Here is a 22020-nt window from a genome sequence, read left to right on the forward strand (position 1 = left end):
GGGGGGTGGGTTTTTGATGCTGCCAAGAACATTTTCATGCCCTGGAACCTACTGGGTTTTGTGTCCCCCAGCCCACCACAGGAGTTTGTCCTTTCTAGCCCTCCAATCCCGTCTCTGTTCTTGCTTACCTTGGAAAAACCAGATATTTCCTAGGGAGTCCTCAAAGGCCGCGTCGACGGAGCTTGGAATTCCCTGCCAGTGGCGAGAGGCCAAGGCCGGGTAGCCAGCCTGCAGCTTCCCATTCCTGAGCCGCCACACGTAGTGTGACTTGAAAAAGAACAGCTCCCCCCGGATGGTGGAAACGGCGTCAAAATCCGTGTCACAGGCGTCAGGCTGCACAGACTGAGAATACCGTGTGCCATCAGGTGCTGAGCTCCGAGGGGCACCCTGCCCCCATGTCTAACTCAGGGGGTCACCCTGCCCTGGCCCGGTGCCTCGCCCGAGGAGGCTGTAGATAGTCACTGCAGATAATAGGGTCTTTCCCAACTAAAATTTAAATCCTCCCCATGCTTCACGGATCAAGACAAGTGCTTGAATCAAGAAGCCTGGGAGGGAGGAGGAACTTGACTTACTGCATTGCCTGTCGGAGGCAATTTGACTTACTGCATTGCCTGTCTGTTTGCCCCGGGGTGAACTGGGCTCTGTGCCTATATACACACTGACTTGTTTATTAACGTGACAGGTAACCTGTCTTGGCTACAGCCAGGGGTTGCACGCGCAGGTGCTGGGCAAGCATCCCCACGCAGCTCTGCCAGTGCGTCCCAGTTCTGCTTGGTGCTACCCACCTCTACTGACATTGATCATCTTTGCACAGTGCTTTGAGATCTACCAGTGAAAAGTGCTGTAGAAGAGCTAGATATTGTTACTATTGCAGTCCTCGGGGCCCCTGCACAGCTCTGCCAACACACTCCTGCCTTGACCTTCATTGCCCCTGCAAGGAAAATCTTTGACTCCTCTTCACCAGGAACTGCCAATCATGCTAACGTGTGCCAAGCTGGGAGGTGGAAGGGGGTTCAACTGCAATCAAACCCCTTTCACTTGTCATCTAACCCAGGCCTGGTGTAGCCAGCTCCCAGGGCAGTGGGATTCCCAAGGAATCCCCTATTCTCCTTCTTTTCTTTGCTGTGGTTTCCCCAGAGCCTCACCAGGGGGTGATTCTAGGAGAACAAAGTTGGGGTTGCCTTAGTACTAATGGGGGCACTTGGTAATAGTGGCTTTGACGCCAGCGTTGCTGGTCACTCACCCCCACGTTGGTGATCTCATTTGTTTCGATGTCTGGCGGGTTTGGCTCTGCCTTCTGGGTCGGGGCTGGCACCGGATCGGTCTTTGGTTTCCCATAGAGGTACTGGATGCCTTGTTTGTCATCCTCACTCAGGCTCAGCGGGTAGCGGAAGATGTAGAAGGGAGACATCAGTGACTTGGAGACAGCAGTGTGCTGTAGGCCCAGGACGTGACCAAATTCATGAGCAGCCACTTGCAGTAGGTCAGTCCCTGCAAAGGGAAGAGGGTGCAGATATTTTTCAGTGTGCTGAAAGACACCCAGGATGGGCAGGGCCCTCACTGTTCATATGGTGGGACCACAAAAAGTTCAGTGCAAGAGGGAATCTGCTTTTCAGGGAGGTCCAGTTGAGTTGACCATAGTCCAAAGGGGTCTGTCGATTTGCCTTATGTCCTAGAGTGAGCGAGCATCTCAGCGGGTTGAATTCAGGACCCTCCTGATTCCCAGCTCTTTGCTGTAGTGCTAGATGCTGTGGCCTCTTTAAAGGAGGCAATCCCAGCAGCCGTGCAAAGTGGTGGGGGTGGGCTGGTTTTCCAGCCAGGGCTTTGGAACGGCATGAGTTGGGTCACTGAGTGTCTTCACCTTTTCCCATGTGCTAGCCTGCGCATATCAACAAGTTACAATTCTGCCTCCAGTGGGTTCTGCATATGTCACCAGCATAGGGGCCAATGGCCCCAGCTCCCAATCGAATCTTCCCCCTACTTTTGGGGGGAAGGTTCCGCCTTTGGCACATCTGTGGGAATCTGGCCCCCAGGAAGCAGACACTAAGGTGGTGTCCAGTTAGATCAGCTTTGCAAAGGGGGAGCATCGTTCCTTGATTAGCAGCTAACATAGTGGGGTTCACAGCAAGACACCAGCCAGTGGAACATCTGGTGTGATGCAGAACCATGCCACCAGGACCACTCTGAGAACAGCAATGGTAAACAAATGGTGCCACACAGACAGCAGGGGGCGATCACATATTGCTTTTTGGTTTGTCGTGAGAACATGAAAGGCAAAATAAATAAACCATTTCTGATGTCTTATCCAGCCCTTCCCACCCAGACTCTAATAGATTTAAGGGAGGACATGCTTAGGCATAAACCATTTGAAAGCATCTTTAAAGGGAACATAAAGGGATTCAGGTATGTAGAAACACAGACTACACTTGGGAGATCTCCTTTAGCTCCCTGCTGATTGCTTTCAGGTTCTAAAATTGTAGGAGAAAAAGACCTTAAAAGAACAAATTAAGCAACAAAGACTGTGAGGAAGAGTCCTAATGTTGTTTCCTAATGAGCCCAAATGCAATTAATTCTTCCCTGGTTTCAGTCAGAAATCTCCAAGGTGTAGCCCCATTGGAAAGAAGAGAGTCAGCTAACCAGGGTGGATAAAAATCAATGATTTAAAAAAAAAATTAAAAAATTGGATTTTTTTATTTAAATCGGATTTTTTTAATAAAATGCTTTTTGAGGAAAATGCTATCTAAAGATAATTTTAATTAAGATACATTATAGCTCAAAGATCTCTCATCATGGAATAGGGATTGTAAATTCTAATTCTATAGTATGAGACAATATATTAATGTAATGTTTAAGAAAAGTTTTGTAAATGAGTTCTAATAGTTCATGGATTAGGGACCCAATTTTCTGGGGTTCCACAGGCTTCTGTATAGATTATTTAGGTAAATCTTTTCATCTACCCAATGGAACTCAGTGCTCAGTCTAGAAGATACCATTAGAGATGCTTAGTTTTGCAGTTCTCAAACTGTGGATTTGTGTCTCCAGAGGTAACATGCTTGTTAACAGCAAAAATGTTTTTAAATAAAATAAATAAACTATATAGAGGTGAGAAACAACAGACCTCAACTCTATTGTCCCTCTGCAAATTTGTGTACACAGAGTCAATCCCTTACCTCTCTCTAAAAGTGCAAAGTTTCAAAAAGTTCAATGAATAGAAGATTGTTGGGGGTGGAATAAATCTGGACAAGGAGAAGAAGTCTGGAGATAAATGTGAGAAGTGAGGGACATATCCTTTTTTGTTAAAATATTGTATGTTCGCTGTTGAAGAAAACAATCCAGAATACTTAACGTTGTTGTTTTAGTTAAATAAAACAATTTTAATGTCTGTCTGGTGATGTTCTCCTCCTAATACAGCATGGCAAGAAAATCCTCCAAATATTAATGATTAGTCTGTTGAATTGGACATAGTTCACCTCCCAGTGACTTCATAAATATCTACTTCAATTACTTTTGGTAAATGAAATAACCAAACACTCATTCATTTTCTGATGTAGCTGTAAAACTAATCTGAAATGTTTTCAGAATAAATCACTGTTTAAAAATGTATAGTGTGTACCTTCTAAAAATGAAGCCTACGTCTATCTCTGAGTTGTGAAGAATATGTTTTAAGGTTATAACAACCAACAAGAATGCACTTTTATGTATAAAATCATGATTAAATTGAGTCTTCCTGACTAGTGATTTAAATCAAATCCACCCTGTAGTTAACTGAGCTGGTGTGTTTAGTGCATGGGCTACTGCCCCAAAGGGGGAAGGGCCAGCTCCCATGGTGCACGGGCATGCTGCAGAATATTCCAGTGGGATGTGGTACGAACACCTGGGAAAGTTTGATAGAGAGGACAAGTGAACTTGGCTTTTCTGCAAATGAGCAGCCCCCTGAAATGTGTCAAGTTTGCTCAGCACTGACACAATTGAAGTGATCACATCTAGGTCAGTTGAGCATCCGGGATTTCTACCTCAGTGATTTATTAAACACTGTCGAAAAATCCTGTTTAGATTGGCAGGCTCCTCACTCTCTGCTTTCCAGTATTGGCAGATCCACAGTGCTGTGCTCCAACTTTATGGGGAGCTGAACAACAGCGCATCCGACAAAAATCTTTGCATGGGAAGAGCCATAAAAGAGCATGGAGCCAGGAACTCCAGAGGGCTAATCCTGGTTCTGACAATGATATGCTGTGTGACCCTTGGGCAAGTCACTTATGCCTCTAGGAACTTTGGTTTCTTTGCCTGTAAAATGGGGATAAGGATATTTCCCTGCTTGAGAGAAGGCTTGCAAGGGTTAATTAATGTTTGCAAAGCTCCAGAGGATATTAAATTGGAAGGACATGCTAAGTGTGATTATCCCCAGTTATTACTGAAGCCACATATGAAAGAGAGAGTGAACGATGATGGAACTTGGCCTGGTCAGTTTCAGCAGGTTTTCAAGCTCTCCTCCAATACAGGATTAATGAAGAGGAATATATTAAGAAATATTTCAAATGGCTTATCTAACTTCTGAGAGAGTGGTGAAAATTGATTGCAGATGTTCCCAGAGTCTCCCATTGCAAGACTGGTGGGAAGTACCTCAGATATTTCAAAAGTTACTGGTGTTTATTTATTATCCAATGTTGGAGTGTGCTTGATGCTCTACAGACAAAAAGACAGTCCCTGGCCCCAGGGAGTTTATAAACTGTCAGTAAAAGTCAATGGGGAAACTGCCGTGGACTTCAGTGGGTGCAGGACTGGGCCGTAAACACTGACCCACACAAGGCAAGCTGTACAGAGAGACCCTGAAGGGAAGGTGTTAGCTTAGTTGGTTTTTTCCCCCTCTCTTCTCCCTGTAGATCATGTTGGGGTGGAGGAGGGGGACAGATGGGAGTTGTTATCTGTGCATCTTGCAGAAGAACTGAGGCCTTAGGCAGTGATCCTATTAGATCTCAAGATACCATATGTATCTTGTGAGATGTTATGGCATTAATTCCTGAACACCACAGTGATACCAGCCTGGCTCTATTATTAGGAAAATCATTTTTACTTGATCTGGAAATCAAGTTGCTTCCCTATATTGACCATGAGATGTTGGGGGGGAGGGGGGGGATGTCAGCATGTTCCCAAGCCAAAGTGAGAGATTGGGAGCCTGTGTTGTTTCCCTTTAGAGACTTTCAAGAAGAAAAGTTTTGGAAACAGATGGTGGACAATGGGGACTGGGACTGAGACCTGCCAATTATACAGGACTTTGGCAGAAAAACACTCCACCCCAGTGTCTGGAGCTTAGTTTCCCTTCATCTCTCCCCTGTTTTATTTTCTAGCGGTGGCTCTTTGAGTGACCTGGTCTTAGAACCCCACTTAACTGTGATTGGAAAGAGACAAGGACACAGACCATGTGAAGTGCCCTGCCCTGGTGTGCGGACAAGCCTGTTCAGGCCTCTTCTCTCTGAATTAAACGCTTTTTACATTTATCAGTGGCCTCCCGCTCCCCAAACACACCCAGGCCTCCATCTGAATCCACAACACACCTAAGTTGTTCCCAATGGTCCAGGTCTCGTCGTAGTCAAAATGGACATCTCCCTCGCGGTGGGTCTTGGGGAAGAATGCATGCGCCAGGATGCCTCCAGGCCCGTCAAAGGGCAGGTTATCGCCATGCCAGTACCTGGAGGGCAAGCACATGGCAGTTCAGTGAAACCGCACTTGGCAGCCAGGGTGAGCCTTGAGAACAGCACCACAAGCCTATTTGTATCATTCAACTTCGAGCCGTCCCTCGTGTCCCTGCAAACCTCGTTCTAAGTAGGGAGGCCGAACCTTCACACAAGCCCAGTGCCTTCACACCAGGCCACAGACGCTATTAGCTTCTTATCGGTGTTTGTTCCTTCCCCTGTTCAGCTTTCATCAAGCCTGTAAAATTCAGGCGAAGGCTGATCAAGCTACTATCATTAAGGCAGCACAACTGAATTGTGAGGAACAGATGGACACTTCCTGGGCCAAATCCTCAAGTCCTCACTCAAGCCAAACTCCTGTGAACGGAGGAAGGCCTGGAGAGAGGTGAACAGTGCAGAGAAGTGGAGACAAACACACGGAATACAGCAGCCCACATCCTCCTCCCTTGGATGGGATCCACAATCCCTTTTATTAGCTTTGTGCAAACATTCACTGGAGTGAAGTTTTGCTCCTGCAAATATTTTGCAGAAAGTGAAGTGCAGGCCTGGAGTCAAGATTCATTTAACCAAGAAGCTAAATTTGTTCTGGGGCAAAAGGTCAGGTCATTCAATCCGGGGAGAGACTGAAGAGCTGGAAGCAGCCAAAACAAACACTTGGTCAAAGATCCCTGGCTGACAAGTGGTAGCATAAATTAATGGGCGAACAATTTTCAATAATAAACCAATTAGTAAAATAAATGATTCTTGGTTGTATGGTGGCACCCGATCAGGGCCCCAGTGCGCTAGGTACTCTGCATGCATATAACAAAACAATAGCCCTTGCCCAGGCAGCCTCCTACGACTATTTATTTCTACTAAATAAGAAAACCGAAGTTTGGAAACAGAACACGGGACTAACTTCGGCGAATAAACAATCTGCTGCCAACAGTTGGACCAGCTCCCGTGAGGGCGGTGGGATCTGTCCTTTTCACACCACGCCCAGAGGGGGAAGAGGGGCGTCTGCTTTTGGATTCGAACAGCTTCCCCTTCCATGCTTACCTTGTGAAATCAATAACGATGTCAGCTCGGCCCTCGTGCACTTCGGTGAAGGTTAGTGGTGTCACGTCACTCCAGACTTGCAACGCTTCCGCAATGGTCCGTCTCACTTTCGTGTTCACAAGTTGCCATGGGAATCTTATAATTCTAAAAAGCAGTATTTAGAGGTAGGAGGTCACTGCCCACCATAAGAACATAACAACGGCCATATTGGGTCAGACCAATGGTCCCCCTAGCCCAGTAGTCTGTCTTCCAACAGTAGCCGGTTCGGCCAGATGCTTCAGAGGGAGTGAACAGAACAGGGCAATTTATCAAGTGATCCATCCCCTGTTGTCCAATCCCAGCTTCTAGCAGTCAGAGGTTTAGGGACACCCAGAGCATGGGGTTGCATCCCTGGCCATCTGGGCTAATAGCTATTGATGGACCCAACCTCCATGAACTTATCTAATTCTTTTTTGAACCCAGTTATCCTTTTGGCCTTCACAACATCCCCTGGCAATGAGTTCCACAGGTTGTCTGTGTTGTGTGAAGAAGTACTTCTTTATATTTGTTTTAAACCTGCTGCCTACTAATTTCATTGCGTGACCCCTGATTCGTCTGTTATGTGAAGGGGTCAATAACACTTCCTCATTCACTTTCTCCACACCAGTCATGATTTTATAGACCTCTATCATATCCCCCCTTAGTCGTCTCTTTTCCAAGCTGAACAGTTCCAGTGTGCTTAATCTCTCCTCATACGGAAGCCGTTCCATACCCCTAATAATTTTTCTTTCCCTTCTCTGTACCTTTTCCAATTCTAATATATCTTTCTAGAGATGGGGCAACCAGAACTGCACGCAGTATTCAAGGTGCGGGCGTACCATGGATTTAGACAGTGGCATTATATTTTCCATTTTATTATCGGTTCCTTTCCTAATGGTTCCTAGCATTCTGTTCGCTTTTCTGACTGCCGCTGCACACTGACCGGATGTTTTCCGAGAACTATCATCCCAACATCACACAATGGTCAGCGTCAGACTGGCACTGGTATGAGCGGCGTCATCACGGGCATTAGCAGCAGCAGGGAGTGCCATCTATCGTAAAAAGGGATGCTACCATCTTCTGTGAACATCAGAACACCTCAGCCAACATAATCACTATCGGAGCAAGCCCCACACCAGCATAATGAGTCCGGATCTCACCGGCAAATCAGTGTCAGTGTGAACCGCAATGCATTAGTTGTCACCACAACCAGTATTAGAATGGCCATTAATGTAAATGCCACCATGTCCATCGTCATTACAATCCGCACTAATGAGTCATTGAATTTCTGTCATCATTACACTGGCTGCAAATCACAATTTCATGAGACAACAGGGAATGTCCTCACCACAAATCCCACCATCAGCTTTCCATTATTACCAACAATCTGCCACGCAACATTGGTTCGCCTGGGGCCATGTAAACACAGTAACAGGCCTGGGCTTTGCCACAAGAAGAGGACACTCTAGATCAGACAGTCTGTATAGCTCAGGTCCTAGCATACAAGATACCAGGCCGAGGCCGAGGTGGCGCAAGGAATCCTGCAGAGGTGGTTTTGGAACAGCTTTGTAGACATGTATTTTTTAGGAGGGCTTTGGAGGAGGAGAGGGAAGCTGTCTGGTGCATGTGCTGGAGTGAAATGCCGCAACAGTACCTAGGAGGGGGTATAATCCCTCCAGTCTACCCCCACCCATAACTCTGTTTGGATGGTGTGATTTGATTCTCTCTAATCTCTGCTGCAAAGGCATTTTATTCCCATGAGGTTGGTGCTTGTTGATGTCAGCTGGCCCCCTCCACTCCCCACCGAAGCGACCATCCTGATCCCTAAGGGATTGAACCTGCGACCCTTTCGTTATCCCAGTGAACAGCACATTCACGAGCAGCCCTATTAACGCCAATGGGGGAGGGGTTGCTCATGAGTCACTGCTCTGCAGTATAAGTAAGGCTCCCGGAGTCAGACGCTAACTCAGCATCCCTGCTGTAAACAGTGACAGGATTGTCATTCTAGTGGAGAGCACAGTTCAGGGAGGAGGTAGTACACTAAACATTTCTAAATTACGACTCCCTCCAGCCAGGTCACGCGTGCCTCGAAGGCTTGGCTACAAGTCAGGGAACATTTGCCAATGACCTTTGACTCCTCAAAGCCTAGGAAGGGGTCCCAGCCAACCCATCCTACCAACATTCAGTCTGGCCATCAGCACTGCCACCAATGTTACAACGTACTCATCACCACAATAATCACCGATAAAGTCACCAGCAGCACCGCCGGCATTAACGCCACTGGTCCCCTACCCTGACCCTTATTGCATTGGCATAATCACTGCCAGCATCATCAATCGCTACAGCCCTGCGGGAACTGCCCCTGCAAGCGGGACTGTCCCCTAATCACCTGGAAATCCCCGGACTCCCCATTAACTTGCACTCCCCGCTCCGGACCGTAGCGCGATGACACTGCGGTTAGAATGGCTACAAGTCATGCAGCACCACCACTCCCACCGGAGAGGTTACCCTGGCCTCCATGTTGGATTTAAACCTGCTCCGTGTCGGAGTCACGTCTGGCCGAGAACAATCGGCGAATGAGATGTCCTCCACCTAAAACCAGCGTAACGGCATGAGAGACAGAACAAACTGCCCCTGTATGGAAGAGAACCTGCAGGACAGTAGCTATGGGTCTGAGGTGGGTCGCTTTGCTGTTAAGGACATTCTGCTTCTCCTTTCCCGGCTAAGGCACCCCTCATTTATGCCAAACGCTCCCCTCCCTGCCAGTCCTTCCACAGATCCCTTCTGAATGGCAGTAGGCCCTGCTGGCACAGGGAGCTACAGCTTACACCTCCATGCACCGCCTGGGGTGAATCAAGCCCACATCCAGATGTGTTCAGCTATGAAAGGGTGAACAAAAGAATTGCCATACCGGATCCAGACCAATGTCCACCCAGCCCAGCGTACTGGCTCCAACAATAACCAGCACCTGATGTGTCAGAGGAAAGTGCAAGAAAAACCCCACAGGAGGCAGTTATGGGATAACCTGCCCCGTAGGGAAAATGTCCTCCTCAGCCCTAGTAGTTAAAGATCACCCCAAAGCTTTGCTTTATTTTTTAATATGTACTATTAGAATTCTACCTGCTCCTCTTGCCCATAGAAACATCTAACCCTTCTCCGAATCCTGCTAAGTTCTTGGCCTCAGCAACATCATGTGGCAATGAGTTCCACAGTCTGATTGTGCACTGGTTGCAAGTTTTGAATTTGTCACCTTTCAGTTTCATCAGCTGTTCCCTGGTTCTTGTAGTGAGGGGAGAACTGGATGGGAGCAGAGGGAAGACATATTTCTGGACATGTTGCCAGCTCCCGGGAAATGGGAGAAGAGGGAGAACTCTGGTATATGTGCACACTCTTCGTGCACACCTCTAGTGTGGTGAGGCGCTCGGATACCAGTCTAAATAGATTCCTAGACACACCTTTGCCAGCATATCTCTGAGCTAGTGTATGGACATACCTACCCTGTGTGCTCATGTATACATGGGAGTTCTCAAAGCTACGGAAAAAGCTTTCAGCTCCTAGCATCTGGCTCATGCTGAAGGGAAATGCTGTTTCACTAACTGGTGCATGAGCCCCTCATACCCCACATCCCTGTCACTCTGCCTTTGGATAGTGTGATGTTTTTAATCTCTGATGCAGCAGGATTTTAGTTCCCCGGCACAATGTTGGTGCTTGTTCATATCAGCAAAGTTTTTTTCCTCTGATGCCAGGGATAAGAGGAAGCCTTTCCACTACCCTGATAGTCTCGGGAGGCTATTGGCATAGCAGCATCCCCTGTGCTCAGTTAAGGTCATTTAAACGCATACCCGGTGAAGATATTTCTCTGGGCCTTATCAAGATGCACAGGAGCAAGTTCTCCTTTCCACATGTGCCTCTTACTCCCTTAGGCTAACAGCAATTGCCGAAGTGCACTGAGGGGAGACTGTGGAGTGTGATCAGGCAGCAGAACCCTGGCCCTTAACCACACCCAGCAAACTCCTATCAGAGAGCATGTGGTGTGATTTCGGGGACACTGAGGCCATGTTTGTCAGCACTTCACTAAATGATGACTAGAGTGGGCTATTTAAAATAAACGCGGAGGGAAGCCTCGGGGAGGGAGGGTGTTGTGTGAGCATGTGGGACTGGTGCCTGGTGGGGTGTGCGGAGATAAGGGCCGGGGTGTTTGTAAGTCTGGGCGAGTGGGTGTATACGTGAGCGTGGGTGTGTTAATGAGTGTGTGGTTGTGTGTGTGAGGGAAGGAGCGTGTGTGACTGTGGGGGCGCACACGGGTGCTCGGAGCAGGTGGGTGTGTGAATAGCGTGGGAGTGGTGGGGTGAGTGAGTGGCTGAGGGTGTGAAGGCCGTCACGTCTATGGCGAGCATGTGGGTGAGACAGCGTGGGGCTAACTGGTGTGTGTGGTATATACCCTTGTCACCCCAGCGTCCTGCACCCTGTTTCTTGAACAAGTTCCCCAGCTTGGACAGGCCCATAATAGGCGAGGCTCAGTGAACGAAAGCACCGAACAGAAACTCTCTTTTAGGAAGGAGATCCTGACCGGGACTCGCTCCCTGCTTGTGACTTTGGTTCTGGGCCTGTCTTACTTGTAGGTGAGGTCCGTCTTCTCCCAGCGTCCTCCCGACAGGACGAACCGCTTCTGCCGGTTCCGCCCATTCTGGCCGTCTGGCAGGGTGGGTAGGTCTGGCACGCCGCAGCGAGGTGGGTTCCAGCTTGCTGCCGGCCCGTCTGTGCCCCTGGAGAAGCCCTTAATGGGGACTCCAGTCTCCATGGTATTAACCGAGGAGGAAATCCAGGGGTTCTGCTCCTTCCAGGCATGGTGTTTCCGAGCCCCATCCTAGGCAAAAGGCAGACAGAGCTGTGACTTGTGCGGATGGCAGGAGAAAGCATGGCATATAGACAGCTACACAAACCTGTCCTCTAGCCTATGCCACAGCAACCCTGCCGCAGTGTCTTCCAGCTGCATTCCAGCCATTACACCGGCCCCCCCAAACACCCTTTCAGGTGAGAAGCCTCCTTACTTCCCACCATTCTGTGCAGCAAACCCAACCCGGTCTTCGTGCTCTCCCTCCACTGGGCTCTGCTGCTCTCCAGGCCGGGGCGCACCTGCTGCAACGTCAGTAAGCCACAGCAGCTCCTGGTCTGTGTTCCCTTGGCAGCCGGACAGCGGGAAAGGCTTTGGGCAGGAACCCAGACCCTCAGAGAAAGAAGGGAATTGCTAGGCAGTAAATTCCCCCAGCCGCGTCTTTTTCCCAGTTGGCTGCTCATTGGCGTTAACCCCAAGCACACCGTGCTCGGGCAATGGTTTAATTATGCACCTCACTCTCCTTTGCACTTGGGACAGAAGCACCTCTGAGCCCGGGTGCTGTGCTGGGGGGGTGCAGAAACCTCTGCTTTGCCTGTGGAAAGCAAGAGGCTGGGCAGCAGAACACATGGATTCAGAGGGAGAATGGGGGGCCCGCACTGGTCTCTCCTATCCCCTTGTTCCCCCTTCATCATTTTCCTATCGTTTCTAGCATCTGCCCCTATCTGCGGAACACGACTCCTGGCAGCCCCTGCGCAGTGCGCGAGCATTCGCTGTGTGATCCCTGACCCTGGTGACTGTAATGAAGTGCCCCCAACCTGTGTCCTATGGCAGGAGTTCTCATCCCCTGGGTTCACAAGAGGTGTCAAGACCACCCTGCCCATCCCATATTGCTAAAGGGGAGGGAGACGGTCCCAACTAGATGGGAGGGGAGTGCCAGGAGTGGGGTGGGTCCTGGCATGGGAAAGGTCATGAACTACTCTTACGCGGTATTGATACTTAACCTTTCATATGGCGCTTTTCATCAGCAGCGTTTTACAGCTAGTCCCACCGATTAAGCCAGCCGTCTCCCCGGAGAGCTAAGTCAGTACTGCAGTTCTCCATTTCACAGGAGGGTCAGCTGGGGCGCAGAGAGACCAGTGCCAACATTCTCAAACTTGGCTGCCTAAAAGTAAGCGACCCAAACCCACAGCGCCGCCAGCGGGAGTTACACAGCGCTCAGCCTGTGTAATTCGGCTGCCCAAACGTGGACGCAGTTGCTTCATTTTAGGCATCCACATTTGAAAATGCTGGTCCAAGTGACGTGGCAGAGGGAGTCCGTGGAGGCTCAGGCTATTCCACCGCCCTGCTCCTCCAGCCACTGCACACCCTGCTCGGTCCCTGGCAGCCCAGCTGGGCTAGGCAGTGGCTAATAAGTTATAGCTGACGAAGTTCCAGTAGGTTACAAAGCCCACTGGTGTCACAGGAGCATAGAGCAAACTCCTTCACGGCTGCTGACGCTTGGATTCTTCCCTCCAGGGGCAGTTACCGGGTAAGGGAGATATCCCTTGGCCACGTTAGAAGCAAGACAGTCGGGGCAAGACGCTGAGGGGAGGGAAGCTCCCTTTACCCTGAAGGAATCAGGGTCATTGGAGCCGCCAGGCTCGGCTCATTTGTTTCCTTTAGTTCTCTAGTTCCCTGTGACTTAAATGGGACCTCGCTGTGCTGACAGACTCGCACAGCCCGGTCTCGCAGGTGCCAGCAGACAGGCCAGCCCCCTGCATCACCCAGCCAGGGACCTTACGGTCAGCGGGGCGCGGCGCTGGCTGGTTTGCTACGGATGGAGCTGCAGTTTAATCCCACAAATTGCCATCTCTGTTCCAGCACAATAGTTCCATTCATGTGGGCTGTAATGAAGTGTGAAGCCCTTGGCATTAATTCCGCTATCATGGCTAACATCTAGATCACAGCACAGTGCCCTCCGGTCCGGACAGGCTGCAGGGACTGACACAGGAACTTTGGCAGGTCACGTGAAGGCACATGGTAGTCTCGCCACTCATTGCTAGCGTTACTCGGCCAGCCCGTCCTGCCCTGTCGCAGCCAGCCAGACGCTCCTCTAGCCCGGTGGCGATCACCTCCTGCTGTCCTTGTCTGAGAAACCAGACTCAGGTCTCATAATGAGCTAATCAATCTTACATCCCAAAGCGCTTTGCACGCTATAGCAATTGCCTCAGCTCCGGGAGGCGGCAGGTCAGCTGCTGACAGCACCCAGGTACACTATGCACGGCACTTAGGCCCAGGCCACCAAGAACAAGTCGAGCTTTTAGACAGAGGTTTCTGACAAAGAGGAGGCAGGGGATGCAGGTGCGGCCTGTCCTGATCTGTCCCCTGGGCACTCCTCTCACACCAGCGGCTCACAAGAGCAAAGCCTTACCGAATAAGAGGTTCCCAGACTTTTACAGCAAGGCTGGTAACAAGATGAGCTGTCAGAGTATCGCTGTGCTGCTCACCTGGGATGCACACTAAGGACTCTGAGGCTGAGTCCAGGACAGCCCCCGGCTGATGGGGCTCTCTCTTTGTCAGGCACCGTGCAGGCTGCACCAGATAAAGGGTGCTCACCTCAGCCGCCGGGGCAGGACCTGCTACGCAGCAAGGACAGCTAGAGATGGAGGTGTCTGGATTCCACAGGCCCAGAAGGGACCCTGCAAGGAGCATCCATGGGACTGGGGCAAAGGACAAGTGCAAGGGGGGAGCCAGTGGATTGCACAACAGAAATGAGCCCCAGGGGTGGGTGGGGAGTGGCCTCTGGCCTCAGGGCCCCTCGTGGAGGACATGTGCAGTCGTGGGCTGGTTAGATTAAAGAGGGACCCGCAAAAGAGTTTTACCCAACTGGGCTTGTGCCCTTCTGACATACAGAGAAGGCCTGGAATTTTTCCCACCTGCCTGGTTTTTTTGTTTTTTAACCTTAGACGTATTAGGACCATCCCCCATGGTTTGCCCTGGCTTTGCTGGAGGAGCTGGTGGATCTCTCGATGGCAGGATCTTGTTAGCTCCACTTTTGCAAGTGCTGGTGGACATGGGTGGCAGATGGAGCCCCCCTTCAGGGAAGCTAGCCCATCCCCCACCCCACCCCTTCCTCCCAAGGACCCCCCGAGAAACCCTGCCCCGCCTGCCCCGTGACTGGAGGACCCCCAGGCCAGCTGGGACCCTGAGCTCCCTCTCCCCCTCCCCAAGGCCAAAGGAGCCCTGGGCTGGCTGGACCCCCCCCGCCCCGCCATGCAGCGGCTCCCCTCCTAAGGCCCCAAGCTGCTCCGCGAGCTCGTCCAAAGATCCTGAGCTTTTTATATACGCCATGCAGGTTCTGGGGCGGCTGAGGAGGCGGTATGTGTTATTTAGCTTCCTGGATTCATCAGTAATCCCTCTGGAGTCCAGGGAGATCATTCATGAGCCCAGGAAGCTGAGTAGCAGATACCACCTCCCCAGCCTCCCCGGATCCTGCCTGGGGCATAACAATAAGCAAAAACTTCCCTACAAACCCCACAACCAGCGGCCACGGCAGGCTCAGCCTGCCCTGGCCTATTATACCCGCCGCCTATGCTGGTGGAGGCCATCATCCTGCCCTGAGCCGTGTGGGGATAGAAACACCTGAGCCCTGTCGACATTATCGGCCAGATGCACACTGGTGCCAGTCCAGAGACCGAGAGGAGGCAGTTTGTCTCTCCCCTATTCCCGGGCCGATTTGGCTAACTCGTGCCCTGTTGCAATGGGCCCCTGCAGCTATCCAGAGTCACTGGACCTCTGGGCTTGCCCCCAGCCTTGCCCCAGCCCTCCTGGCTCTGACCCCACCCCGACCTGCCCCCTGTGCACCTCTTCCAGGCCTCAGAGCACCCTGCACTGCTGAGCGAGGGAGGCCTGAAGAGCAGCACGGAGCTGACACAGTTGGCTCTGCACATGGTATGTGGGCCCCTGGTGCGGGGTGGCTCCCTATGCACCGGCATAGAAGGGGTAGAGACTTCACTGCCACAGCCAATCTGCCCCATTGCTGGAGCTGCCCACGTGTTAGCACAACCATCGGAAATTCCCTGGAAACCACCGGCATTAGCCACAGCCAGACACGCAAAGCTGCCCGGGGGCTGGCCGAGAGGCTGATGCCATTTGCCACGGAATTCTCTGGAGACTTTTCTAGCCAGAGATAAGAACCTACTTGGCTGGACTCACCGCTCTGGTCACCGGAGACACATCCCTGGCCTTGAGCCTCTCCAGGGGAGAGAGGTGGCTCAGGAAACATGTCCTGCTTGTCGATGTTGGATTCCACCCCCTACTGCACTGAAGCCATGTGCCGGGCAGTATGGGCTCAGCCGGGCTCGCTTTGCGCACTGGAGCAGGGATGGGGTAGAAGACCCGACTGTCGGCTTTGATGTCGCCCTGTCTCCTCTTCTGTAAACCATGATCGCTCCTCCTGACCTGCAGCTCCATTAGGAGTGAGTGCTGGGGCTGGAATGCTGCTGCCAAAGCCTCTCTTGGCGGCTTCACTTTCCTGAAGAAAAGCATTAACTACTTAGCTGTGTCGGTGCCTTCCCTCCCCCTCCCTGATCTGGAGGGGAGATAAAATTCCAATGGGCCAAAAGGAAAGAGAGGCCATCACAGCTGAGGAGCCAAAAGCTGCTCCTGGAGCCTGGGGCCATGGAAATCAGTCTGGGGAAGGGAGGACCGTGCATCACTCTCGAGCAATGTCTGCCAGCGAGCCTCACGATCTTCCCTCCCGTGGGGCTGCTGGCTGGATTGTGAGACCCTTACTCATGTCTGGGGGAGTGCCTTACTCCGCTAATGGTCCTGCTGACTGCCCATGGGATAGGTTGCTTCTCACTGTCAGGGTGGCCCCAGGAGTCTGTCCTGCTCAGGACATGGAGGGAGGATTTATGCAGCTAATTCTCATTGGCTTTTATAGGACTTTCCAAACCCTCCCACGGAGCACAGACAAGAGCCCGCTAAGAAGGGGATATTCACAGCCTGGGGTTTGTGAACTGATGTCTCCCAGCCAAGGGAACAAGACAAAGGATTTGCAATATGGAGTTCGAGTGACTATCCAGCTGTCTATCCCATACTGACGAAAGCCCCGAGTAAAAGCCCTGGGGACACTAATGAGCCAAGCGGTATTTCTCCCTCCTGGGGCAGGCTGGAATGATACACACACAGGGCTAAGCAGCACATTGGGAGGGCGGCCTCTGAAAAATGAGCAGATTCCCAGCAGGCAGCTGGTTGACTGTGAAACTCCAGCCCGGAATGAGAGGGGGAAAGGTCTGATCCCAGGGGAGAGCAGACAGCCCCGCAAGGAACAGACTAGACTGCCTGCTCCGTTCTCCCAGGCTTCGCACGGACATCACCCGGGCACACTGCAGAACATGACAGACATCACATGAGGCCACGTGGGAAACAGCCAGGCTCCCCGGTCAGTGTCCCATCCACATTCCCGAGCTGCAATGGACCCTTAACCTCTCCAGCTAGGGGCAGGGCAATTGTCCCGGAGCTGGCTCCTGCGTGTGTAGCGCTCCCAGCGTTCTGCGTGTGGAGGTCAAACGCCATGCTTGGCAGGAGGCTGCAAACAGGGCAGCCCAGCCACAGAGACCCAGGAGCAGCAGCAAAGCAGGACATCTTTGGTCAACAAAAAACTTGACAACAATGAGGCTACTGGTGTGCAAAGCCCACTGCCCGTCCTGCTGACCAACACCCTCTCATTGGTTCCTTGAGCTCTCCCACTGGGCTCTGTCTTCTACTTAGACTGCCCTCATTGGGGCAGCATTCATTGCTTTGTTCTGGGTTTGTACAGCGCCTTGCACAATGGACCCTGGGCCATGACAGAGGCTCCCAGGTGCCACCACAACACAGATAACACATTGACATCCTTGTTCCCAGCCAGCTGAGAAGGGCTAACTATGCTGCAATCTTGGCTTAGATCCGTTTAATATTGGATACGACTCCTACTGGGGGGCCATAACCTGCCCTGCAGGGGAACAGACTCAGCTGGTTTCTCTCCCTCCCCTCCATCACTTACATTTGTGATCCCACCTTCAAGGTGGAAAACCCAGTGATTTGTCCTCATCCAAGGAACCTGAGAGCTCTCCTACTGCCCAGCCTCCATACTGGCCTTTTTTGACATACTTCACTTCCTGGCATGGACTACCCTGACAATTAGGAAGCTTTTCCTAATTTCTAACCTAAATCTTGCTGCAATTTAAGCCCATTGCTTCGTGTCCTGTCCTCAGTGGTTAAGGAGAACAATTTATCTCCCTCCTCTTGATAACAACCTTTTACATACTTGAAGAGGTTATCATGTCCCCTCTCAGTCTTCTCTTCTCCAGACTAAACAAACCCAATTTTTTTAATCTTCCCTCACAGGTCCTGGTTTCTAGACCTTTAATCATTTTTGTTGCTCTCCTCTGGACTTTCTCCACATCTTTCCTGAAGGGCAGCACTCGGAACTGGACACAATACTCCCATTGAGGCCGCATCGGCGCTGAGCAGATTGGAAGAATTACTTCTCCTGTCCTGCTTACCCTACTTCTGCAAATACATCCCAGAACGATGTTCGCTTTTTTTGCGACAGTGTTACATTGACGACTCCTATTTAGTCTGTGATCCCCTTGAACCCCCACATCTTTTTCTGCAGTACTCCTTCCTCGGCAGTGGTGTTGTAGCCATGGTTGGTCCCGGGATATTAGGTGGGTGAAGTAATGTCTTTTATTGGACCAACTTCTGTTGGTGAAAGAAACAAGCATTCAAGCTCCAGTGCTACAATGATAAACAACCCCCCCACACACACACACTTCACGATCCACGGGTCCTACACATGCCTATCACAACATGTGGTCTACCACATCCAGTGCACTAAATGTCCCAATAGCAACCATGTAGGTGAAACCAGACAATCACTGCACTCTCCAATTAACTCACACAGGAAAGCGATGAAAAGCAAACCACTGCCTCACCTGTGGGTGAACATTTTTCACAAAGCGATCACACTATAACTGACCTATCAGTCCTTATTGTCGCAGGGAACCTGCACAGAACTTTCAAAAGGGAAACCTGGGAGCTTGAATTCATAACTTTGCTAGACACTAAAAGTCATGGACTGAATAGAGACAGTGGATTTATGGCTTATTACAACAATTGATAACCCACTAACAACCTCCCCCATCTGCTTCTCCCCCTCCTTTCTTCCCTATGACTGGAGGGGTGTTAACAGGCCACTTCACCTTGAATGGTCCCTTGAAAGATGTGTTAACTACTTGCACTAAAAAAAAAAAATCTATTCCATCTTGTATTTAGCTGTGACACTAGACATAAATTTCCCAGACCTGAAGAGCTCTCTGTAAGCTTGAACACGTCTCTCTCACCAAAAGAGTTTGGTCCAATCAAAGATATTACCTCACCCACCTTGTCTCTCCTTCCTAGGCCGGCATTTCCCATTTTGTATTTGTGCAGTCGATTATTCCTTCCTAAGTGTGGCACTTTGCATTTGTCCACATTGGATTTTATCTTATTTCAGATCAGTTCTCTAGTCTGTCAAAATCATTTTGAATTTTAATCCTGTCCTCCAAAATGCTTGCAATCCCTCCCAGCTTGGAATCATCTGTAAACTGTATAAGTGTACTCTCTAGGCTATTAACCAAATCATTTATGAAGATATTGTAGAGAACCAGACCCAGGACAGATCTCTGCGGGACTCCACTTGATATGCCCTTCTGGCTTGGTTGTGAACCATTGATAATGACTCGGAGTAGACTTTTCTAACCAGTTGTGCACCTGCCTTATAGTAGGTTCGTCTAGACTATATTTCTCTAGTTTGTTTTTGAGACGGTCATGAGATGCAGTATCAAAAGGATTACTAAAGTCGAGATATAACACAACCACCACTTCCATCCTATCCACAAGGCTTGTTACCCTGTCAAAGATAGGTATAAGGTTGGTTTAACACTTGTTCTTGACAAATCCCTGCTGATTTGTAAAGGTGTCACTTATCACCTTAGTTTCTTCTAGGTGGTTACAAATTGATTGATTGATTATTTGCTCCATTATCTTTCTGGGGACCCAAGTTAAGCTGGTTGGTCTATATTTCCCTGGATTGTCCTTATTCCCGTTTATAGACAAGTACTGTATTTGCCCTTTTCTAGTGCCTCTGTGTCACGCTGCTCATATAAGTACCTGTGTGGAGCACACGGAGCTCAGCCTTCTGGGATAACCAGTTCAAAGCAATTCCCTCTGTCATTTCACTCATCTGATGGGCTTCGTCACGGCACAGACGCTGCTCAGTAGCCACAAGAGCATTGCAGTTCACTGATCCCTTCCCAGCGGCCCAAGCCACCTGCTCTCCTACAACGGAGAGGCACTGCAGGACTCAGGAATCAGAACGACAGCCACCCTCCGAGAGCTTCCTGTGACACTGCCCTGCAAACCATTACAGCAGTCCAGGTCTTTCCTGCTGCTCCTTTCCCTGCGGGAGTGGGGACAGTCTCGTTCTCAACCAGCCCCCTTCTCTCCCTGCACGCGGTCTGTGCTGACCCAGTGTTTGCTGCTTCCTTGACTGATCCCATGGATACTCTGGCCACTCGAGGGACAAACCTTCACAGGCAAAATCATCCTCCTTTAGGACCAAACAGTCCGCACTCATGGGCATTGTACTTCTGCACTCGCCCTCCTCCTTCCTCTCTCAGGGGAGGGGAAAGATCCCTATGTCTTTACACTCGCAAGTAAAGCTATTTCCTCCCACACTGTAGGGTAAGAAATTGCTGCCATCCATGCCCAGGTTCTTGTCTCTGTGGTTCTGCTCCAGGACAGCTGCCTCCCCCTCATTCCTGGGGTGTGTGCACGGCTTCTTGCTCCCTGAGAGGAGTGGCAGCACCAGCCTTGATTCAAAAGAAGAACACTCCTATTCAGTAGCACTGATCACCTTCGCCCCCCTGGGTTTAGCAAGCCCTTCCTCTAACCCGGAGCGGGTTGGGATTCCAAAGTGCTCTGAAGCTACTGTTTAGCAGTAAAGCTCTGCTTCCTCACAGGGAGTCACTTCCACATCGAATCAGGGCATCTCAGACACTGTACCAGAGTCCATGCTCGCTAATGCTACCAGAGAATCATAGCCACTTCATGCCTGAAAGGGACCATTATTCTGTGATGTAGGCCAGCCCCTGCTTGTTTTGTGGTGTACAGCACCCTGATAGCTCTGCCCAGTGGGACCTGTTAGGCCCTGATGTAAAGAGTTCCACAAAGAAAGTCAGCACAAGATATTTTATTGATCTTACAAAACCCGGAACAATGCATATTCTTGAATGTCATCTTCTGGCACCGAATCTATTAACTATTTACATATACACAGACACAGAGCACTCTCATCACAGGACCAGCCCATGTCCTCTGGGCTGCATTCTGATCAACGTGAAGAGAAAGCCATCAGGAATGTGAAGATGGGCTAAGGCAGGGGAAGATGCAGGAACAGAGCTCCTTGTACACACAGACCAAGGCCCCTCTCCTGCCATTCGCCTTAGGAATCCTCAAGTCCAATCTCCCTGTGACCAGACTCTGTTTCCCGTTTATCTGTTGGTCGTTGTTGTTGGCAACGAAGAAAGAAAATGTTTATTTTTCCTAAGCAACAGGAAACATGAAGCACTGAGAACTGCAAATGTTTATGCCCACAGAGCCAGTGACGGCCTAAGCTGATGCAGAGGGAGGGCAAATTAATAAACTCTTCAGGGTTATTTTCATTAGCAGCCGTTTTAGTTATGTGCAATGTTCCCTCTAATTTTTGACAGGCCGTGTGCGCAAAAAATTTCTTCTGTGCAAATGTTTGTGCGTGTGGTGTTTCGCCGTGTGCGTGGGGTTTAGGATCTGTGTGCCCGGGCGCACGTGCACGGCTTAGAGGGAACAGTGGTTATGTGATAGTTCAAGGCTTTGGTCCACCAGTGGCACCATTCCTGAGCAGGCAACACAGCAAAAGCCTGTGGACAACCAGAGGCAAGAGTACTCACCAGGTACAAGGAAATAAACCCCAGGAGGCCTGGCTGGACAAAGATCTCTCGAGCCCCTAGTCTGATGAGGCAGGAATCCCCTGAAAACCAAGAAACCCTCCCGGGACTTTGTGCAGTCCAGTCACAGTAGGGTTGTTTTTTATGCATCTGTAAGGTCAAAGCTAAAATGAAGCATCAGCTGTCAGTACATGCCAGGGACTGGGACCCACTGACCTAGGGGGCCACATGTGCAGGGACCCCCTCCCCCACTTATGAGGGGCATGTGCCAGCCTGGACCAGGGATTGACACCCCCCAACCTATGGTGAGCAAGTACCAGTTGGGCCAGGGACCAGCACCCCTTATCTATGGGTAGGACGTGCCTGCCCAGGCCAGGGACTGGGATCCCCCAATCTACAGGAGCAGAACCCACTTGGGCCAGGGGCCCCTGACCTTTGAGCATAT

The 22020-nt window shown here is 50.5% G+C and overlaps 1 protein-coding gene across 2 annotated transcripts in view; it reads right to left on the reverse strand.

Annotated features, from left to right (window-relative positions):
• The window catches only part of MMP11 (matrix metallopeptidase 11), a 34060-nt gene that overhangs the window by 7031 nt on the left and 5009 nt on the right, over positions 1-22020 (reverse strand). For both annotated transcript variants that reach the window (XM_037878851.2, XM_043529919.1), the window contains exons 2-6: positions 11363-11613; positions 6729-6872; positions 5553-5686; positions 1244-1491; positions 129-342 (exon numbers count right to left, since the gene is read on the reverse strand). In XM_037878851.2, the coding sequence (XP_037734779.1) occupies positions 129-342; positions 1244-1491; positions 5553-5686; positions 6729-6872; positions 11363-11613 (991 nt within the window). The remainder of the gene's footprint in view (positions 1-128; positions 343-1243; positions 1492-5552; positions 5687-6728; positions 6873-11362; positions 11614-22020) is intronic.

This window comes from Chelonia mydas, chromosome 15, assembly GCF_015237465.2.
Source record: "Chelonia mydas isolate rCheMyd1 chromosome 15, rCheMyd1.pri.v2, whole genome shotgun sequence".
Taxonomy (NCBI): domain Eukaryota; kingdom Metazoa; phylum Chordata; order Testudines; family Cheloniidae; genus Chelonia; species Chelonia mydas.